Source organism: Lepisma saccharinum, chromosome 8, assembly GCF_977018435.1.
Source record: "Lepisma saccharinum chromosome 8, izLepSacc3.1, whole genome shotgun sequence".
NCBI lineage: Eukaryota > Metazoa > Arthropoda > Insecta > Zygentoma > Lepismatidae > Lepisma > Lepisma saccharinum.
The window spans coordinates 87,102,445-87,122,712 of record NC_139236.1 but is presented as its reverse complement, the minus strand read 5'-3'; the positions used below and the strand labels follow the sequence as shown (position 1 = coordinate 87,122,712).

The window sequence follows — 20,268 nt, the reverse complement described above, 5'->3', positions numbered from 1 at the left end:
TCGCCACTGTTTCCTGATCCATGTGTTCTTGCTCACTGTCGCACCACTTCGGTGCTCTTTGGCATTTTTGGCCTTGCAAAGTGTATTCAGGGTGGCCACTCTAAGACCATGATAAAATGCAAGGTTTTCAAGGCAAATTTTCCAAAAATTCAAGGGTACAAGCAGATTTTTTTCTTATTTCAACCTTTATGTATTACCACTTCTCACCACCCACACACAGAAACACACACAAATATATTAACAATTATATTTGTGTGATTCCAATGTATCCAAAAATTCTAAATCAATTCAATTAAACAATATACAGGAAGGGCCAAAAAGCTGTTACCACTTTAATGGATATGTCGAGGTTACAGTTAGTATATTTTTCGGTATTTATTTTCACTGTAATTTACATATGTGCATGTATGTAGGTATGTGAATGGTACAAATAGCACATCGATTACATATCAACTACAGTTTCCATATAACATGTCTCCAATAATCACTTGCAAGGCATATAAACATGTAACTCATCCTCCCTTCAAATTTCAATATAAGTGGTAACATCTTTCTGGCCCTCCCTGTATATTTAAGGTGCGGAGTTTACATATGCCATTTCACATACGCAGACTCGATATACATCTACGAACAAACACAAGTCACAAATGTTACGGGATATACTAATCTACGAAAGATTTTTAAACTCAAATGTAACTACATTTTTTTAACGATTTTTCTTTTGGAACCTAATTCAGAATTTTACGAACCTAATTTAAGATTTTTAGAACCTTTATTTAGAATTTTTAGAGCATATTTTAGGAACATAAAGGCACACATTTTAGAACCTAAAAATCCGATGTCTAGTCATAACATCGCTATTTGTAACGTTTCCAATGTACGAAACTTTCACAAACAGGTGTAGACCCTGTAACCTACAATTTGAAATTATAGTTTAAAAGTTTAATGAAGGTAGAACTTTAGGTGCTAAAATGAAAATAAAGATTTTGGGATAAAATAACACTGAAAAAGTACAAAAAATAACACCACTTTTGCTAAAAAAAAACATAGCACCGAAAAATCAAGATCCCTAATTATACTTATAATATATGTATGCATAAACATTACTTCATGATGTGTAGCTTACCATGATACACCTGCCTGAATGCATCTGTGTTGTACAGCCAACAAGCACCTGGTTCCCCGCATGTTGTTTCCCTGAACAAACATGTAGAATCAACCACTGCTCCATAAATGAATGGACATGGAGCATTACCTGTAATCAAACAATATATTTATTAACTTCTACTATGCAAACACAAAACGCATTTATTGTGTAAGGTAACTTGGTGGGGAGGAGGGGGAGCACTCGCTTCCCCCCAAATTTTCAGGTTTATAAAAATATACAAGCTAATGGTACTTTTATTAACCTCCTGGAACCTGAGGAGCTAAGTAACGAGTATTTATTTATGATTTTTTGCAAATGTAACGTTCATTTATCAATCCTGAATGACATTTTTATGGGCATGCCCAGATATTGTTAGAACAATTAATTCAAGAAGACTTAGGTAGGCAAGCCATGTGGCACAAATGGGAGAGTAAAAAAGAGTTTACGGTATTCTTGTTGGGAGACCTGATGGTAAGAGACATGTAGGAAGGCCAAGACGAAGATGTAGTGATAACGTTGAGATGGACCTAAAGGAAATCTGTAAGGATGAAAAAGATTGGATGTGTGTTGGCCAGGACAGGGACAGAAGGAATGATTGTTTTGCTGCAGCCATACACCTTCAGGTTTAAGAAGATTAGAGAGTTAGCTAGTTCAATATTTTTATGGATTAGAAAACTTTTTGATTCTGTCTCCCTCCCCCCAAGTTAAGCTCCAAGTTCGATTCTGCCCCTCCAAAGTTAGGGGTCAAGTTACGCCTCAATGAAAAGTAAGTGCACAGTAACAAAACACAAAGTTCCTTCCCTGCATTCTCATTGTTGATGTATTATTATCCATTTTTGAATGCTCTTGCTTAAGTCTTACAGAAAACATGTGTTTGTCAACTGTAATATCAATAAAAAAAATCAGATGAGATGGAATAATGCACATGCATGAACATTAATAAATGCAACCAGTGTGATCATTGACAAGTTTCCCTTTGTGGTAACTTCTGAAGCATCGGGATATTATATAAATTGTGTGTATAGTTTTTCCTCAAGTACAGAAAAATTAAGGGGAAATTCTTCCTTGCCCCCCTTCAAATACCACTCTGAATGCAACACACACAATCCAAATTAGACCCCTATTCCTTAATTCATAGTTAACACATTGAATCCCAGGGTATTTAAATAGGCAATAACTCAGAAACCCAGGCATTTTATGTGATTTTCAACAATGTGAAACAATTTATTTTTTGGTCTTACTATACATGTGTTATACATCAAATTAAAGGCAATTTCTTTGCCTACACGATAAAAAAGAAACAATTAGAATCTGTGTATTCTTGCATGTGCTAGAGATGTTCAACATAGTCCTTGTTTTTCATATAATGAAAAAGTCTGTACTTGTAATACTAAACAGTGGTGGCAATTGGGTTCCAAAATTAGGGGGAGCAAGAGCAATTTACTTTTCTTTGGTACATAAGGTATAGCATAGTAGGGGACAAAGTGGCAAAAAATGGGGGGCAACTGCCCCCCCTAATCGCCGCCACTAACCCTTAGTATGAAACACAGGCGGTAAATAACTCATTACAAGTAAATAAATAAGTGTTCCATTTCTTTCAATATTTCAAGTAAACATATTGATCAAGTGCATGGATGCCCATAGGAGTTTTCCCGGGGGAGGCTCTTCAAGATTCTCAGGGGGGGGGGTCATCGTAACTCCAAACATTCAAGCGATACTGCCCATACTGTGCATGGGACACTTGCCATATTCAGGATGCTCGTGCTTAGCACAAACATGGGATTCAATGTGTGAAAGATTACAGCACAGAAAAGGAATAAAATTTGGCAAATGAATTCAGTGTCCCCTATAGCTTACAGGAAGGAATTTACTGGAGCAAAGTAAGGAAGAATCATTTTAGGCCTATTTCTAGGCAAACTGACAATATAATAAATATTAATTTTATTGAGGCACCAATAATTTCAGAGGGAGCTGTGATGGATCGTTTCCAACCTTTTTACTATTTGCTCCTTCAGGCCCCACTTTGCCTAGGTGCTCAGGTCAACTGCCCCCTTGACCCCCTCAGCTGTAGCCTTGCTTGAAACAATATGCCAAGACATGGAACTGCAAAAGTAACTTTTAATTTCATTACTTGTTACTTGAAAAAGTAACAGTTATAGCTAAAAAATAATTCATTACAGTTACCCTAAATCAAAATGCAAATGTTACTAGTAGAATTATTTTCTTGTAGTTTACGGTTATTACAAGCATAAGAAAACAGTTTTTCTTTGTGACGTTTCAGGAGAACACACGCTCCTTTCATCAGACATTTATTTTCATTTTGACTAAAGATACAGTTATAACAATGGTTAGCAATTTTTTAAACAAAAAGAATCCCTTACATAATGGATGTTGTCAATGTTACATTGTTGTAATATAGCAACTTAACTGTGAAAAGAAGCAGTCTGTTTTATTTTTATTTCAGATAAAAAAAATTTGATCACATTATTTTTTTAATTAAAATTATGAAATAATTCTACAATGCAAGCAATGTGTACATACAAGAAAAAGTATTGTTACTAGTAGATTGTTACTTCGACAACCATTAAAGAAAAAAGCAAACTAGAGCAACATTACCATATAAGAGAAGTGAGACAACAAACAAGGAGCCTTGATGAAAGAAAAATAATAATTTATCAGAATGATATAAAAGTAGTAGATAATTGAAAAAAAATTAGAATATTAAAAAAATAAGGTGTCAGTACATCGCATATCAAAATTCTACTTACCGAAAATTCCAATAGCGAACTGTATAAGACCAAGTGCCATAGCTTTGTCCTGGTGTTCTACACACCGTAAGGTGAGAAGTGTACGTCCAACTTCAGAAGTTGAGTGGATGAAAATGAATATGGAAAATGCAAGGATGTACCATACAAAAGTTGTACACTGGTTGTCACAGATTTTAGGATCAGCTGTTTCGCCCATTTCTATGCAGGTACAATTCGAATACTGAAAGAAATTTGAAATAGGTGAATAAAAATACAGTAATAAATAACTGAGAATATTCAACGAAAAGAAAGTAACAGTGAATCAAAGATTTTATAATACTACAATTAATTTGTAAACCTCTCGTTATTTTATGAATGTTTGTTTATTCAAATGCATATTATATTATTTACAAAAATATTACAGTGATAATCACAGAGGTGGAAATTTATCCATGACTTGATTTGATTAGGGCACACTCAAGTATTTTTAGTAAAAAAATGTACAATTTTGTTAATGGTGATACTGACACTAACACAATCCTTCTTTTGTTTATAATTATTCAATTAGTGATTGATTAAATAAATTAGGTTATTTTAGATAACTTTTCTGCCATTTTTGGATAATTACGATGATGAGGATGAGTGATGATATGATGAAATTGATGAAGAGACTCTCACAAAGAACAGACTGGGATTCAAACCATGAGTCCTGACATCACCGTATGTATACTACCTACTGCATCATAGAAGTATTGCTTTTTGTATTAATTTTTACATCAAACAACCAACAATATACTGAAGTGTCTCTTAAATACTTCCTTATTCAAGCACTAAAAAATAAACCTGTGGTGCAACAGTCTATGAGGGCCAGGGCCTACCTGGCCTCACACCCACCTGCTGAGGTGGCAGATCATCCAACCACTTACGATGTGATGTGTGGTAAGTTCAACAAACTCCCGGTCATTGATGTAGGTTACCATGACCGGGTTATGCTACTCATTCGTAGCTACCCAATTTCCTCACAATTGTGGGTGGCCGGCCACCAGTCCCATAAACAGGCACAAACCTCAGGAGAGGAGTCTCGAACCTGCATGCATCCCATAGCCGGAGCCCAAAGTATGATGCTTTAGAACACACGGGCACGGTGTTGAACTTGTTCAAATACTAGCATTATCAATAATACTACTAGGCTCAGCCATACTTATAAAAATTATAAAAACAGGGGCAGCAGCATTCCACATGTAAATACCAGAAGTTATAAAAGGAATCAGACTAATTAATTGCTTATTGCTTTTAACTGTCTGAAAGCTGGCTCCTACAGTCCTTAGTCACATCGTCAACAACTCAAACACTATGATCACTATTAGAATTACACTGTCCACCATTATTGAGATGCTTGGGAGTTAAACCAAACCTCTCTACGAACAATTATGGCCTACTCGTCAATTAGCAACCTATCATGAATCCTTATTAGAGTAACATTGGGAGACAAATACTTCATTAATATATAATCTAAAAAATCTAATGTGAAATTAACATTGAGCATTAGAAAGTCAAAGTCGTTTGTTTATGACTACAAAAGTAAAAGTCCTTCATATTGTCAGTGTTTTTGTTGTTTGTCTACTTTAACTTTGTTTCTCCATATATTCACCACAGAAAGAACAAGATTATGGCATTATTATTCTACGACGGTCTCCTCTGTCCATACAATATTGACTGTTCATCAAATATATTGGATTACATTTATTTTCATCCATGAATCACATGTTTGCCCATGCATGCTGTTGTTCCATTGAACATTCCAGTGGAATATTATAATGCAATGGAGATTTTACCGTAACCTATTACAATTCTATAATTCACAGATTGGAGAAATACAATGACAAGTTCTTATTATGTACATATCATTATTATATTTCCCTGTTGCCTCTTTCAGGGTCAAATAAATGCAGGATTCGCTACGAAAAGAGCTGTTTTCCCTCATAAAGAAGTGACATGGTCATCACAGAATATTCAAATAAGAAGACACTTCTAAGGTAAGACCTCTCTTATTACTTTGTAAATGTTTGTTCACACATTAAGTTAATACAAATTCTGTATTATATTATTTGCCAAAAATATTACGCTGATAATCACAGAGGTGGAAATTTGTCCATAACTTGATTTCATTAGGGTACACTCAAATATATTTTAGTAAAAGGCAATTTTGTCAATGGTGGTACTGAGACTATATTTCATTAGGGTATTTTCAAGTGTTTTTTTTTTTTTAAATGGGCAATTTTGCCAGTGGTGATACTGACACTAACATAATCCTTTAGGTTTCCGTTAGATCTAGTTTTAACAAGTTAGTTGTCTGGAGATTCAAGATTCAATAAGTAAAAACAGAGAAGAAAAATAAGTAGACAATTTTTATTTATTCCTGGGGGATGGGTCAAATATTCTTCATTGGTCCATGTCTCATGTGCCCATGTTTGGAATGGAAAAGTGCTCAGCTTGTCATAAGGAGACTTGATGCATAGCAGTATTTAAAGAAAAGGGTAGAGTTCAACTTCCTCTAGAGAGCATCGATGGTTTCAAATGCACATTGCAGCCTGGGCTCACAGCTCGGGTCAGTCCTAGTCGAGTGTCAGAAGCTAAACTTCTGGCATGTTTGATTAATGCAAATTCAGAAACGAAAGTAATTTCCATATACTTATTCAAAGCTTTACAAAAATACAACAGTGAGACAATGCTGACAATATTTCCATGAGAAAATTGAGCCAGAATATTCAAATGTTTGGAATTGTTGAAACTTGTGTGAAACAGGTTCTATTCTTGAAATTGCAGCCCACCTACGGCCTCTCTACTTTCACATCTGGTTGTCCTCTTTCCCGTGTTGTTCTTGGTTCAAACTGAAAATTTTCTTTAGGCATTTAAATTCCCTGTGTTGTTGGATAAGGTGTTTTGAATCTCCCTTGACAAGAGCTTACACCTAGGACCTCTGACTTCACAGTACATCATACTCTCTCTCCCCTCCCCTTGAAGCAGACAGTACAGTATAGACCTAGGGAGATTTAACCTATATTTGTTCCCATAAAACACATTCTCGTATAGTATATGGTGACTGTTTAGTATAGAATCAATTATGGGTGAATCCCTGACTGAATACTGTAAAAACAGAACAAGTAAAATAAACAAAAGGAGGCTGAAATTGATGGAACATTTGGATTTAAAAAAGAAGGCACGTTGGGCAGATTTAGAGGAAATGGTAAAGAATATTGGATATGTAGAAATATTTAAAGAGCTTCCATGTAGCCAAATGCTTGGAACTCTCTCCTTTGGTGCAAGTGGTTCCGGGTTTGATTCGCAGGGGGATTTCCCAAAATTTTGACATCATCACGAGGACAATTGTGGAGCCACTTGAAAAGAAGAAGAAGGAAGCTCCGGTCACGAAAGCCAGAAAACAAAGGCGATGTGCGAATCACGTGTTACCCAATGAAGAAGCTGCACTGGCCTTTAGAGGACTGTTGCACCATGGAATTTTAGTTTGAGAAATATCTAAAAATTCAGCATTGGCAAGTCTTATTTGTGTCTTTCCAGAAAATAAGGAATTATGCCACAGACGGAAACAGTGTTTGATGTGTAAATCAATTCTTCTTCTTTTTTCTTTTAAATAAAAGGGGGTAACAATCAAGGGACTATTATTAGAATGAGAATAAGAATGGCATTTAGACAGAAATTACAAGAGAAAGGACAACTCACCTGAATGTGCTTATCGGACATCGTAAGAGTTTGGCAACCAGCGTGACATGCTGAAATGTAATTCTGTCCATCACTTCCACACACTGGGTTAAACTTATTGACTTCACAGCCACATGTTGACCTATTACAGCCTGGAATGAAATTTTGTAAGCTGCAATGAAATATAATAATTTCACATTAATATTTTTTTTTTGGTTGCACTGGTCAATTCTTGTATCAACTTATCTCAAATTGCATTTTTATTTTTACAAGAAGTTCATTTTAGTGTTTTCATGATAACGTGTGCTTATTATTACACAATTATAATGGTAAAGAGATTTGTGTACTGAATGAACTGTGGCAGATTAGTTATATACCAATGCTGGCTCGGTGTCCAAGCATTAAATAGTTTACTTTCGATCTAGCCACTGAAGTCCCAGGCTTTGAGTCCCGGTTGGCATGGGTGTTGGTTGTGTAACTTCATCAATTTCTTCTAATCATCACTCATTCTTGTCTTCGAGATTAGTCAAAAGTGGCAGAAAAGTCAGCAAAATACCAACAAACAATTAATTGTAAATTAACCAATAGAACAGAGATATAAAAAATGCCAAATGCACATTTCAAATCTTTTGTGCTGTGATTTTGTTTTTGAGAGAACTATGGGATCTTTAAATGTAATTATTATAATTTTTGTTAATGATGCTTTACATGACCAAGGAGTTGTTTGTGAATATTAAAAAAAGTGTAAGTTACAGGACTATAGCACTTGTTCCAAGCCAGAGGGAGGCACCAAAATCAGAGATGTATGGTGACTGCATCACTTGGGGTAGACTAGTATTTCAAAATGTTTACTTATGCATGCATGATAAATTTATCACCTTCATAATTAGTGCTTTAAATCATTACCTACCCCTCGATCCTCTCACACAAATACACTCATTTACAAAGAAAAGTTAAGCATTCAGAAGGAAAGGTCCAAATTGAATGTCATTTCATATACGTGTGTACCTTCGATATGTATGTAAATGATTAGAGTTGCAATGATTTGTAATGTCTACAATGGCCACGAGAGTGCATTAGTTGTGCCACCGCGTGATAGTGTTATCTGGCCTGATAGCATTCATAAAGCATGCGTGGAGCATCAGTCAGTCAGTCAACACTGTGAGAGAAGGTGATCAACACAGAGAATGCCTCATAGATGCATCAGACAGCATTACCAGCACTTGACGGAGTTCGAAAGGGACCGTATTGGGAGTCCGCATGAGGCCGATTGGTCGAAACGTGCAATTGCCAGCCATCTGTGGCATTCAGATGTCACAGTGGCCAGATGTTGGCACCAATGTATACGAGAGGGCACGTACAGATCTAGTGAAGGTTTCTGCGTCTGCTATCCAGAGACACGCACAGGAGACTCTGCAACACCCTGTGTCAATTACTTTTACTCCATCAGAACACTTGAAAACCTATGTGTTTTATTTGTGTTTAAGTACGATTGAAAATTCGAAGGAAGTTGCTCGTAGACTGGCGAAAGCTGGGCTACGAGTTCACCGTCCCATATGGAGGCTGCCGTTAACACCAGAACACAAATGGCTGCATTTGGAGTGTTGCGGTAAACCAGGAGGCACGGACTGCTGATGACAGAGACGAGTGGTCTTGCATCATGTTCAGCGATGAATCTCAGTTCTGCATTTGCACAGAAGATGACCATGCGTGAGTATGACAGTGCCGAGGGGAGAGAATACATCCTGCCAATGTTGTGGGGAGACACACTGGCATTACCCCTGCCATCATGGTGTGGGGAGGGGACTCATTGGATATGACTTCAGATCACCTCTGGTAGTGGTTCTGGGAATTCTGACGGCACAGCGCTATGTCACGGACATCCTGCATCCTCATGTGTTACCCCTCTCGAGACAGCATCCTGGTACATGTGTCTATGGACTGCCTGCATCACGTTGAGGTACTCCCGTGGCCAGCAAGATCCCCTGATCTGTCCCCGATAGAACATGTAAGGGATCAGCTCAGACATCAACTATGATCCAGTGCCAATTTGCAGGATAGCAAGGGCTGTGGACCGACTTGCCTCGGGAGAGGATGCAAAGGCTCTACGACTCCATTCCAAATCGAATCGGCACATTTATCAAGACCTGAGGGGGTGCCACATCCTACTGACATGGGGTAAGAAGTACCCCCTGAGTGTACACTCTGTTGTCCATTTGATCTGATTTTGTAATCATTGCAATCCAGTCACATAACCTGTCAACAGGTGCACTTTCATTTAATTTGCACCACTCCTAGGTGCTTCATTTTTTTGTCAATGAGTGTACATACCATTACAGCATTGTTTCCTTACAGATTTTAGTGATTCTGTTGAAAGTGATACTTTGCAAAATCTGAATTTTATTTATCCATATGTGTATGCATATTTAATGTTGCCTTTTCCGATATTGCATAATTACAATGCATATACTCACACATGCATGCACATTTCTGATTACAAGGTCATTCAATTGTAGGGATGTAGCTGTTGCATTTTATGACAAGAGATTAGCATATTTAAAGAAAATGCTACTAAAACAGATTCTTGATTTTATTTAATCATTATACCTTCCATACTGAGAACAATTAATGGAAAACATTTGTGTAAAAAAAAAAGGTAAAGTGTTCCCCTGTGCATAGCACCATGCCATGAAGGCGTATAGGGGGTGTGGGGGTAACGCACCAGACTTTCTTGATCCGGTCGTGAGTGGGGATGATGTGATCAGCATCACACCCCTGACCGCCTTTACCCCCCAGGGTTTCCCCCAGGTACCCATGTTATTCGACGCTGGGTGGCCCTGGGGGGTAAAGGCAGTCAGGGGCGTGATGCTGATCACATCATCCCCACTCACGACCGGATCAAGAAAGTGTGGGGCGTTACCCCCACACCCCCTATACACCTTCATGGCATGGTGCTATGCACAGGGAAACACTTTACCTTCATACACATAATACTTTACCACTTCATAAATAATAAAGTTTCAAACTATCTGATGCTATTATTTGTCACATTTTGGTGTAGGTACTATCAGTGCTCGAAGTGAAGGAGGATCGTATATACTCGCAGCTAGCAAAATTTTCACAAAGCATCCCCCCAGCTATATCATTGTCGTCATGTTAAGCCATAGGAACATTCAATCAACTAACCCCAAGGCTGGACGAAACATTCCACCAGCAAACATTTTTTCGCACTTAAAGTGCTGGGTACTGTAAGACTGCAGGAATCTCTTCCCCCAAGTTCCTTAGATGAAATGAAAGGACATGAGGGATACCATTCCCCTACCAGTCCCTAGAGGTCCCTAGACTACCAGAAACTACAACTTCGAACCATTTCAGTGCCTGGTGAGTTGAAGGCGAGGGGACAGGGAATGAGAAATGGGAAAAAAATCTCCTGCTTATCTGTTGGTGGTAAACTCTACCTACATAACCAGCCAAGTGTTGCAAAAGGCAATTAGAGGAGCCCCTTCCAGTCTGTGTAGTTGCACTAGTAATTAAGACAATAAATAATGCATTAATCCTTAAAAGCTGTAAAAATTGAAGGAACTATCACTGCTAGGCTCGCCACCTCTCAACACACTGACCAAGAGCATTTTGTTGACGAGAGCACCTGCAGTTTAGATAAAATTCATATATATTTTTTATTTCAAACCTTGCAAAGTAAAACCTTATTTAAAGATGAAAATATATTTTTCCTAAGGACTGAGGAATCAAATTCTTTTCTCATCCTGAACATAGATATAATTAGCTACAGCTCTGAATTCTTCATTGATACTTCATTACTTAAGAAGATTATGTTTCTATCAGGTGCGTCGCCTGATAATGTTCGCATGAGCACATGAACACTCATGTATATGTCTTAAATTAAGTACATATTAAATGCACACACATACGTATATTTATTCGAAAAAATACTATGTTTCATGTACGAGTATATACACACAATTTACTCTGACACGACTTCTTTCGCGTCTGATAACTTTTCTAGATAGTTGGTAACACTGACTCCCACGCTGTTCCACGGAGGGTGTAGAACATAATTGCTGTGCATGTTGCATAGAGCTGACAGCTATGGGGCTGTTGGCCACTGTACCCCGAAGATGTTCACTTCGCTGAGCGAACACTGATGCAATCGGCAATACTTCTCACATTCGGCAGCAGAGTGCAGCATATACAAGGCATGTGTAGGAGGACTCGAAAACGTCTGTACTACATTTGCAAACTTTAGCGAAAATTCGCTAAACCTGGCCTATTTTAAAGGGGAGAGGAATAATTTCCCTTAGGTCCTTCTTGTATTACTTCAAATATAGCGTGATTTTGGTGGGAAATTGTTGAAAATAAATTGAACTCTTATTCTCACTTTTTCAATTGAGGATGAAGTTACAAGGGACAGGAGTAAATCTGCATTCAGTACAAAAACATTATTGTTAACTCTCGTATGCAAACCGCATGCGACGCCACTGGTTTCTATGTAATAAGCAAATTTAACTCTTTGTTTGTAGGGAGTGGGTTATGCATCATTCACTGCTGAATGGAAATATAAATTGGAGCTGCATATCAATAGTATATTTTGTAAGATCCATTATTTTACTCTCAGGTAAGGGATAAATGCAAATGACTAGACCCAGGGGGTTATCCAATATTTTGGGGATCTAGAGCAAAATGGCCATAAATTGGGCCTTTGTGCAAAATTTTATTGGGTGTTGAGTAAATTTTGAGGAGGGAGGTGTTAGATATGTGTATGGATAAATTACTGACTAGACCAGTACTCTACATTTTCTCATATTAATCAGCTGAGCATTCATGGTTCCACTTCTGGCTTCAGTGAAATTGTCATTCTTCGAACCATTTATTGCACAGTGTGACATTAGTCTGAATCCTTTCCACTTCATTAAACATTTCGCGAAGCTTAATTTATTTTCTGAAAACTTTGGTTACAGCATTAGCCTCACAATATTCTAATTACATTTACCTTTTTAATAAATTAATTTCGCCTAATAAATTAATAGTTGAAATAGTTTAAATTGAATATGACAGTTCTGTATTTCTAATTCTATCGAACTTACATACCCTTTCTCTGGTGATATTCCTGCAAATTTGCTCATTGGACAGCCAGTAAACATCAAAACCCCCATTCCTTAAAAAAAAGGACAAAAACATAAATTAGAAAATTACATTAAATATGACATAGTCTTCTGTTACATGAATATTTCTGTATTGGAACTACCACAAAACAAAGTATGATGCCTAAGTGGCATATAAGTTTTTGACACTATTCTTTCATAAATGAATTCCCATCAATTTATTTTATTGTGAACGAATGAGTGCAAAGCCAACATATAGGTGATACCAGGGCAAAATAATTACCTGATGTAAAACGATCATACTTAATTTCTGCTTGTTATTGGTGCAATCATAAAAAACTTATGGAGTGCACACTTCACAAGTTAAGACTTTGTATCATTCCATAAAACCTTACAGCAGAAAATGTTATTTCAAGACCTCCTGGTGTGAGGTACATGATAGCTTTGCAGTTTGCCTGATTATTAAATTTTGTGTGCATTTTCATGTTCTCCTACAGCCTCCTTTTTAAAATATGAATATATGTTGTTGTAATGTTCTAAGAATAACATCTAAAATGAACTATGTAAAACCATACACCCAGGAAGTGATTTGCAGGGATGGGCCAAGTGAGCTGGATTCCACTGGCATGTGCAAGGGGGCTGATGAGGCTACAGCCCCCTCCGAAATTTTGAAAAATCAATATTTTCAAATAAAAGCAGCAAAGATGTAGGGAAAAACCAGAGTGGTAAATGCATACCTCTCTTAAAATGACCCATGACTGCCATTTTTGAGAGTGGAACGTTCTAATAATACAAACTGTATTATTGGGTATGCCACCCCCATCCCTCGAAAGCTTCTATGTACTATCCACCTGTACAATTACAGCCCCTCCCGAAAAAATATCCTGGGTACGCCAGTGTGGGTGACTGCCACCCTTCGGCGTGCCAAAGTGTGCACCCCCTTTGAGTAGCGTTGGAACCTTATTTCTATTTATATTATCTTGACTATCTGTTTTTAAAAATTTCGATTTGCGTAGACAACAATTAATTGAAGTTACTGTTGCATAACCTAAGGAGTATATTGCAAGATCGCATAGCAATTTAAGCTAATAGATTACTGTTATTTTGATACCATTATATAGGTATTAAATATATAACCGTAAATATATGGTCAAGGTTTTTATTGGGGGAAGTGGAAAGTAGGGGAACCAGGATGGAAAGTTAGGGGGTGGTAGGGTGGGAAGTAAGTGGGACAAAAAAATCCACCTCATCCACTCCTGGTCATGTGTATTATCCTATGTATGTATTTTGTATATGTTATAACTTTTTTTCAAAACAATTATCAATAATAACTAATATGTACCCAAAACAATTTGTAATAGCCTTCCATGCATTGTCATGTTTATGTGCAATATGGTTTACTAAACCTTAGGGGGGTCATCTTGCCACGGTCTCCTTTATAAAGTCAATACTTAATATGAAAAACAATTGTGAAATAAAAATTTAGATACACATTTTCACCAATAATATGATCTGATGAAAATTTTATATTATATAATATTTATTTCGTATTCTATTCATTTTATTCATTCTTCTAACTTTTATTTCATGTTACTTAGCATTATAATAATAATAATAGTAACTCATGCTGCAAAGCCCTTAAGGGCCAGGGACGACTTCCAACTGTCGTACTCACTCCCTCATACTTCAGCAGAGGTGGGAGATCATCCAACCCGTTACAGGACGATGTGTAGTCAGCATAAGGATGAATCCCCTGTTGTTATTGTAGGTTTTCTATAACAAGGTTACGCTACTCAATCATAGCTCTCCAATTTCCTCACGATGGTTGGGTGGCCACCTGTCCCATACGCTGGCTGAAATATCAGGGCAGAAGTTGATACACTTCCCCCAGGAGAGACTAAGCAAGCTTGAGCCCAAAGCCTGACGTCTTAGACCACATGGCCAAGGTGCGGGACTAGTTAGCACAATATGTCATTAATTTTTCATTATCATTCCACTCTCCCTTCAACATTTTATGTTTTTAAGACAATACAGTATATTTTAACTTCAGAAAAAGTTGTGTTAAAATATGTCTTTAATTTAGATCCCTGTGGAAGAATTACTCATTCTTGGTGTTGTGGGGAGGCCAGGGGTTTGGCTTAGTGGTTGAGGCCATTTGTACAGAATGTGAAAGATCAGCTCCTGATTATATAGTATGGGATAAAAATATTTATCATTGGCGTTTCACTTTTATTCATCACATTTCATTTTCTGATCTTCCTTGCAACTTCAATATTCACACATCTTTTGAAGGATAATAAAACATATTTTTTCACTAATCACAATCAAAGTTTTCCTTATTTGTGTTACTAAAACTTATGTTTGTTTTATATTTGAGTTGCACTGCCATCTAGTGTACGCTGCAGGAAATATAAGCTTTGGCATTTTATTCACATTGGAATTCATTCCAGTGTATTTCGGTTTTATTTCATTTTGTCAATATTGTTTATGTTTAATAAGTATCTCTATTGTTATATTAAATGGGTGTGGTGTGTCTTTTGTTCTATTTTTTTTAAAAAATGCATCCAATCACACTATGTATCACATACATCAAGCTTACATCCAGCTTGCCATGTCAAGCTTGCTTTGACAAGCTATAAGGAAGCTATCGTAAGCTTGCCACAAGCTTATGTGCTATCTGGGATCCAGGTTCGATTCTTGGTTGAGCCACAATTTTCATATAAGTTTTCAGGAACATAACTTTTCCGTTTTTTTCAACAGCATTTTACCCAAGCTTTAATTAATTTATGTCTGTCCAAGTATGTAATCAATTCTTGTCTCACTAGATATGATTTTTACATGTATACATAAAATCTCACACACTCACCTACAGCATAAACAATCGCAGTAATAGCAACCCAGGCTGCTACTGATCTGGCACTAGGTTTAAATATTCTAATAAAAAATCCACTGATCAAAATTCCAACACCCATTACTAGGATACCACCAACACCTGAAAAATAAATGTAAAACATTTGTTTTTTTTACTTGCACAGCAAATTAATGATGATGATTCAAGAAAAATTACAAAATGTACATTCATTGACACTTGTGGGTTGTAACAATTCCATTGAAAGTTGAAGTGGTCACAAGAACCCAGAATTGTCAGTGAGTGCACATAACATGAAACTCATAGTGTATCAAAAGCTATTTCTTTGGCGGGTAATAACCTCACGGTTAATTTTTTCGTGCAGTTTTTGTTTGTGATCAATTTCACCACCTGTCGAAGCTACCAGAAATCGCAAACAAAAACTGCACGGAAAAATTAACTGTAAACTTATTAGCAGTGCCTGAAGTGGAAAATCTTAGCTGAGGGGGAAGGGATGTTTGGTCGAGCCTTGGGGTTAGCTGGGAAGGGGGTGCTACTTTGGTTCAACATGATGACAATGAGACAGCTGGGGGGATGCTTTGCTAGCTGGGAGGATACCCCCCCACATCCCCCTTCACTTCAAGCACTGCTTATTAGAATGAATGAAACTCACATATTATTACACTGCACTGAAAATAATCTTCGTTGTCAAAGCATGGCATGATACCAGGGGTTCCGGATTCGAATCCCAGCACATGGTTGTTCATTGTGAGTGTCCCATCATCAATTTCATAATATCACTTATTTTCATCTTCAAGATTAGCCAAAAGTGGCAGAAAATCTATGTAAAATACCGTAATTCGATCAATAACATGTAGGAAAAATTATAGAAATACGTACATGTACTAAAATATGTGATATTTTCCGTATTCTTAGGTAATTTCCTTTATTCATGTGCTATTATGTAGGTTCAAGTGGATTTGTCGGATGTTCCATCCGGGCCTACATGAACTGGTGACCTGGAGCCAGTAGTCCCAGAATTAACAGGAATTATTTGAGAAATATGTCAGTAGTAAAGAACAAAGTGCACACTGAGCCTTGATTTTTGCAGTGAGGTTTTCATGGCTTGAAACACAAATTATAGTAAGGTGATGGGTAGAGGCATGCATATTTCGTTTTTAACGAAAACATGAAATGTGAAATAACACATTGTAATGTTAATTTTTGATGTTTCTGAGGTGTATTTTCCCACCCTGTTTTGTCACGAAATAATGCGAAATAAGCTGCAAAATGCGAAATAGACTCTTAAACACGAAATTTAGAGTTTATTTACTGACACAACACTTTCTGAAGTCTGAATTATCCTGTGAGTTATGCAATTCACGGAAAATTAGTTAATTCTACTGTAAATATTTGAGAAGCAAAAATACACATATTTATACAGAAATAAATGTAATATTCTGGTAATGACATAAATGTGCTATTATAAGGGATATGTTTATTTTGTGTAGTAAGCGCAGTTTTTAAATCAAATTTTGGATTATATTCACATTTTTAAAACCAAAATGTAATTTTATATACGGCTTTGGTACCGAAATGTTGCTCTTTTATTTACCAAGAATATGTGCCTCTAGTGATGGGTCCTGTCACAATAAGATAAAAATTACTGATTTTTTTTTTTTTTAGAGAAATCACATTTTGAATATTTGTCCCATCAATAGCATTATCTGCAATACTCAATGAAAACTAGAGAAATGGTGAACACATCACACTTTACCTAAATATATGTTCTAGAAACTGGAAAAGATGTAATAGGTATATCCAAAAATAGTTAAAAATATAATAGCTTTAAATTGATGTATAACCTTCCTAACAGTGTAATTCATTAATATTTGTTATTTTTACTTGGCTACATACAAAGATAACAAATTAACAATAGTAAATAATAATTTGTATTAGAATTCAGTGTTATAATTCATGTTAACTAAGGTTAAATTTTATTACTATCCTCAATAAATATCAGAGTGGCATTGGAAGAATTAGTATTTGTATATTGAAATCTGACTGAAATAACTTTGAAAAATTACTTATATTTGTACTGATACTTGGTGCAAAAAAAATTACCTAAATTCACAACAGAAATTTTATTTAACTTGATAATAAAATAGGCCATTTCACTTTCAAACTTAGGCAATTTTCTGTAGCAATAAAAATATGACATTAAATATTATAGACTAGGTTTGATTAGATTTATTTTCATCCATGAATCACATGTTTGAACATACATGTTGTGCTATCACACATGTCAATCAAACATTGCATTGGAATACTATAATACAATGGAAATTCTACCTTATACCTTAATCTATTCTAATTCTACAATTTATTGATTGAAGAAATACACTGATGGAATTTGTACAGTAAGACTTAAATTCTCTAGTTGGTACTTTGTATCAAAAGATTTATCCTGATTCTATTTTTAAAATGATATCCTATCTTATAAAACAAGAAGTTATATTTTATAATATGTGACCTATGGAGGAAAAATTATCCCATATTTATTTCTATCAAAATTTGTAAAGAGAATTATGTCACCTGATACCATGTTGGCCGTATGAGCTGGAAGTCGAAACTGAGTTTCCAAATATTTTGGCAGGAATGTGTATAAACCAGCAATTGGCATTAGGTGCAGAACACTGCTTGCAGTTCGTAGCATTAAAATATTATTCTTTAATAAACGTTTCACTGCTTTCGGAAAATCTGAAATTAAAGATGGTAGATTGATAATTCATCAAAATCTTACATAAAATAATTTCACATATATGCATGTGCGTGTGTTTGTGTAAGTGTATCTGTAATCAGAGAGAAGTTAGCTTATTTTCACACCAATATTTTAAAGCCAGTGGCATGGCCAGGAATTTTGAAAGGGAGGAATATAACCATAATAGGGAGGGGGTTGTGTCTTCTATTTTCGTTAGTCAGCTCTATATTTTGCCAACTTTTCTGGCATTAGGAATGCTGGGACTGAGAGGGTGTGGATGGGTAATGACACCCACCAATCCTTTTCCCTTGGTCATGTCCAGTGCCTGAAGTAGAAAATGTTAACTGAGGGGATGTTCGATCAAGCCTTACGGTTAGCTGGGAGAATGCTTCTATGGTTTAGCATGCTAACAATGGGGGGAATGCTTTGCACAAATTTTGCTAACTGGGGGCACCATCCCCCTGCATCCCCCCTTACTTTGAGCACTGGCTCATGCCACTGCTTTAAGCTGGTTTCATAACATACCATATAAAACCTGATGCCCATGAAAAGTAAGTGGGATGTAAACTGTTATGGTTTTCAACCAGTGGTGTATGCTGGTTTTAACTAGTGGGTAATCTCCGACACTTGATTCATCCACCCATTCCTGAAGTCTCCTTTGAAATTTACCTTAACATCCATACAGGATTTATGAATATATGTGTTTAAAAATTTACCTTATTGTTGCGACAATAATTGTTGTGATTACAGTTAATCTACGTTTAGAATTTCAAATAATAAAACAAGAAAATATAATAAACCTATAAGAAAAGCCTTGGCAAAGGACGAAAGTGTAGCCCCTCACCACTCTCTTTTCTGTGGACAAGTATTTCAAGTTTTCTGTGAACAATTTTCTTAAAAATTTAGAAATATTTAGAGTAAAATTGAATTCATTGAATTTATTGATTGATTGATTGATTGATTTATTAGCATCCATTCAACTTTACAAAAGTTTGGAATTGTCACATTGTACATGTACATTTGGAATACATTTATAAAATTATAGGCATAATATAATATAAAATACAATAGATAGCATGAGATACAAGATATCGTATAAAGAGAATAAATGCATGCTCAATGTTATTTTCTTGAGACATATTGCCTAAAAATATGTTTTCTATATTCAATGCTTCCTTAATTTGCTATGACATTATGTACACACACACATGTATATATATATACATACACACAAACATAAATTGAGCATTAAATAGTCACCTATACTTACATCTAGATAAATTAAATCGAACAGCAATGGAAAAATAAAAAAATAATGATGATAGGGCAGTCCTACTTTGTTATATTATTGTTGCTATTCCTGTCACTTACGGTATCAATGTACTCTTGCACTGTGTAAAAACAATGTTCCTTTAGGAATCTTTTTAGATGTAACTTGTATACTGGCAATGACTTTATATTTTTGAATGCATTTGGTAGCATGTTAAATAAGCGTATACCATTATATGTTACCCCTTTTTGGTAGAATGTGGTATTGTGTAATTCCATATGTAAGTCATTCTTTCCCCTGGTGTTGTAGGTGTGGTAGTCCTTATTTGCTGTGTGTGTATTTTGACAAATTTTCATGCTTGTTAGGATTTCATATAGGTATATGCATGGAACTGGCAATATCTGTAATTCTTGAAATAATGGTTTGCATGGTGCATCTGTTGGAGCATTTGCCAGAATTCTAACAGCTCTCTTTTGTAGTCTGAATAATGTAATGCTTTTGTTCATGTTCCCCCAGAAAATGATGCCGTACCGTAATACAGAGTGAATGATGCCATAGTATAGTGTTTTTGCTGCTTCTAGATTTACTACATTTCTTACTGTTCTTATCGCATAACAAAACCCACTAACCTTGTTTGCTGTAGCTTCAATGTGTA

General features: G+C 36.0%; 1 protein-coding gene across 5 annotated transcripts in view; it reads right to left on the bottom strand.

The window, feature by feature from the left end:
• LOC145991267 (solute carrier organic anion transporter family member 74D-like) overlaps nt 1–20,268 on the bottom strand; it is a 150,316-nt gene that overhangs the window by 3,730 nt on the left and 126,318 nt on the right. For all 5 annotated transcript variants that reach the window (XM_083127239.1, XM_083127238.1, XM_083127242.1 and 2 more), the window contains exons 5-10: nt 18,178–18,342; nt 15,601–15,726; nt 12,721–12,787; nt 7,636–7,786; nt 3,916–4,135; nt 1,127–1,255 (exon numbers count right to left, since the gene is read on the bottom strand). In XM_083127239.1, coding sequence (XP_082983365.1) covers nt 1,127–1,255; nt 3,916–4,135; nt 7,636–7,786; nt 12,721–12,787; nt 15,601–15,726; nt 18,178–18,342 — 858 coding nt within the window. The remainder of the gene's footprint in view (nt 1–1,126; nt 1,256–3,915; nt 4,136–7,635; nt 7,787–12,720; nt 12,788–15,600; nt 15,727–18,177; nt 18,343–20,268) is intronic.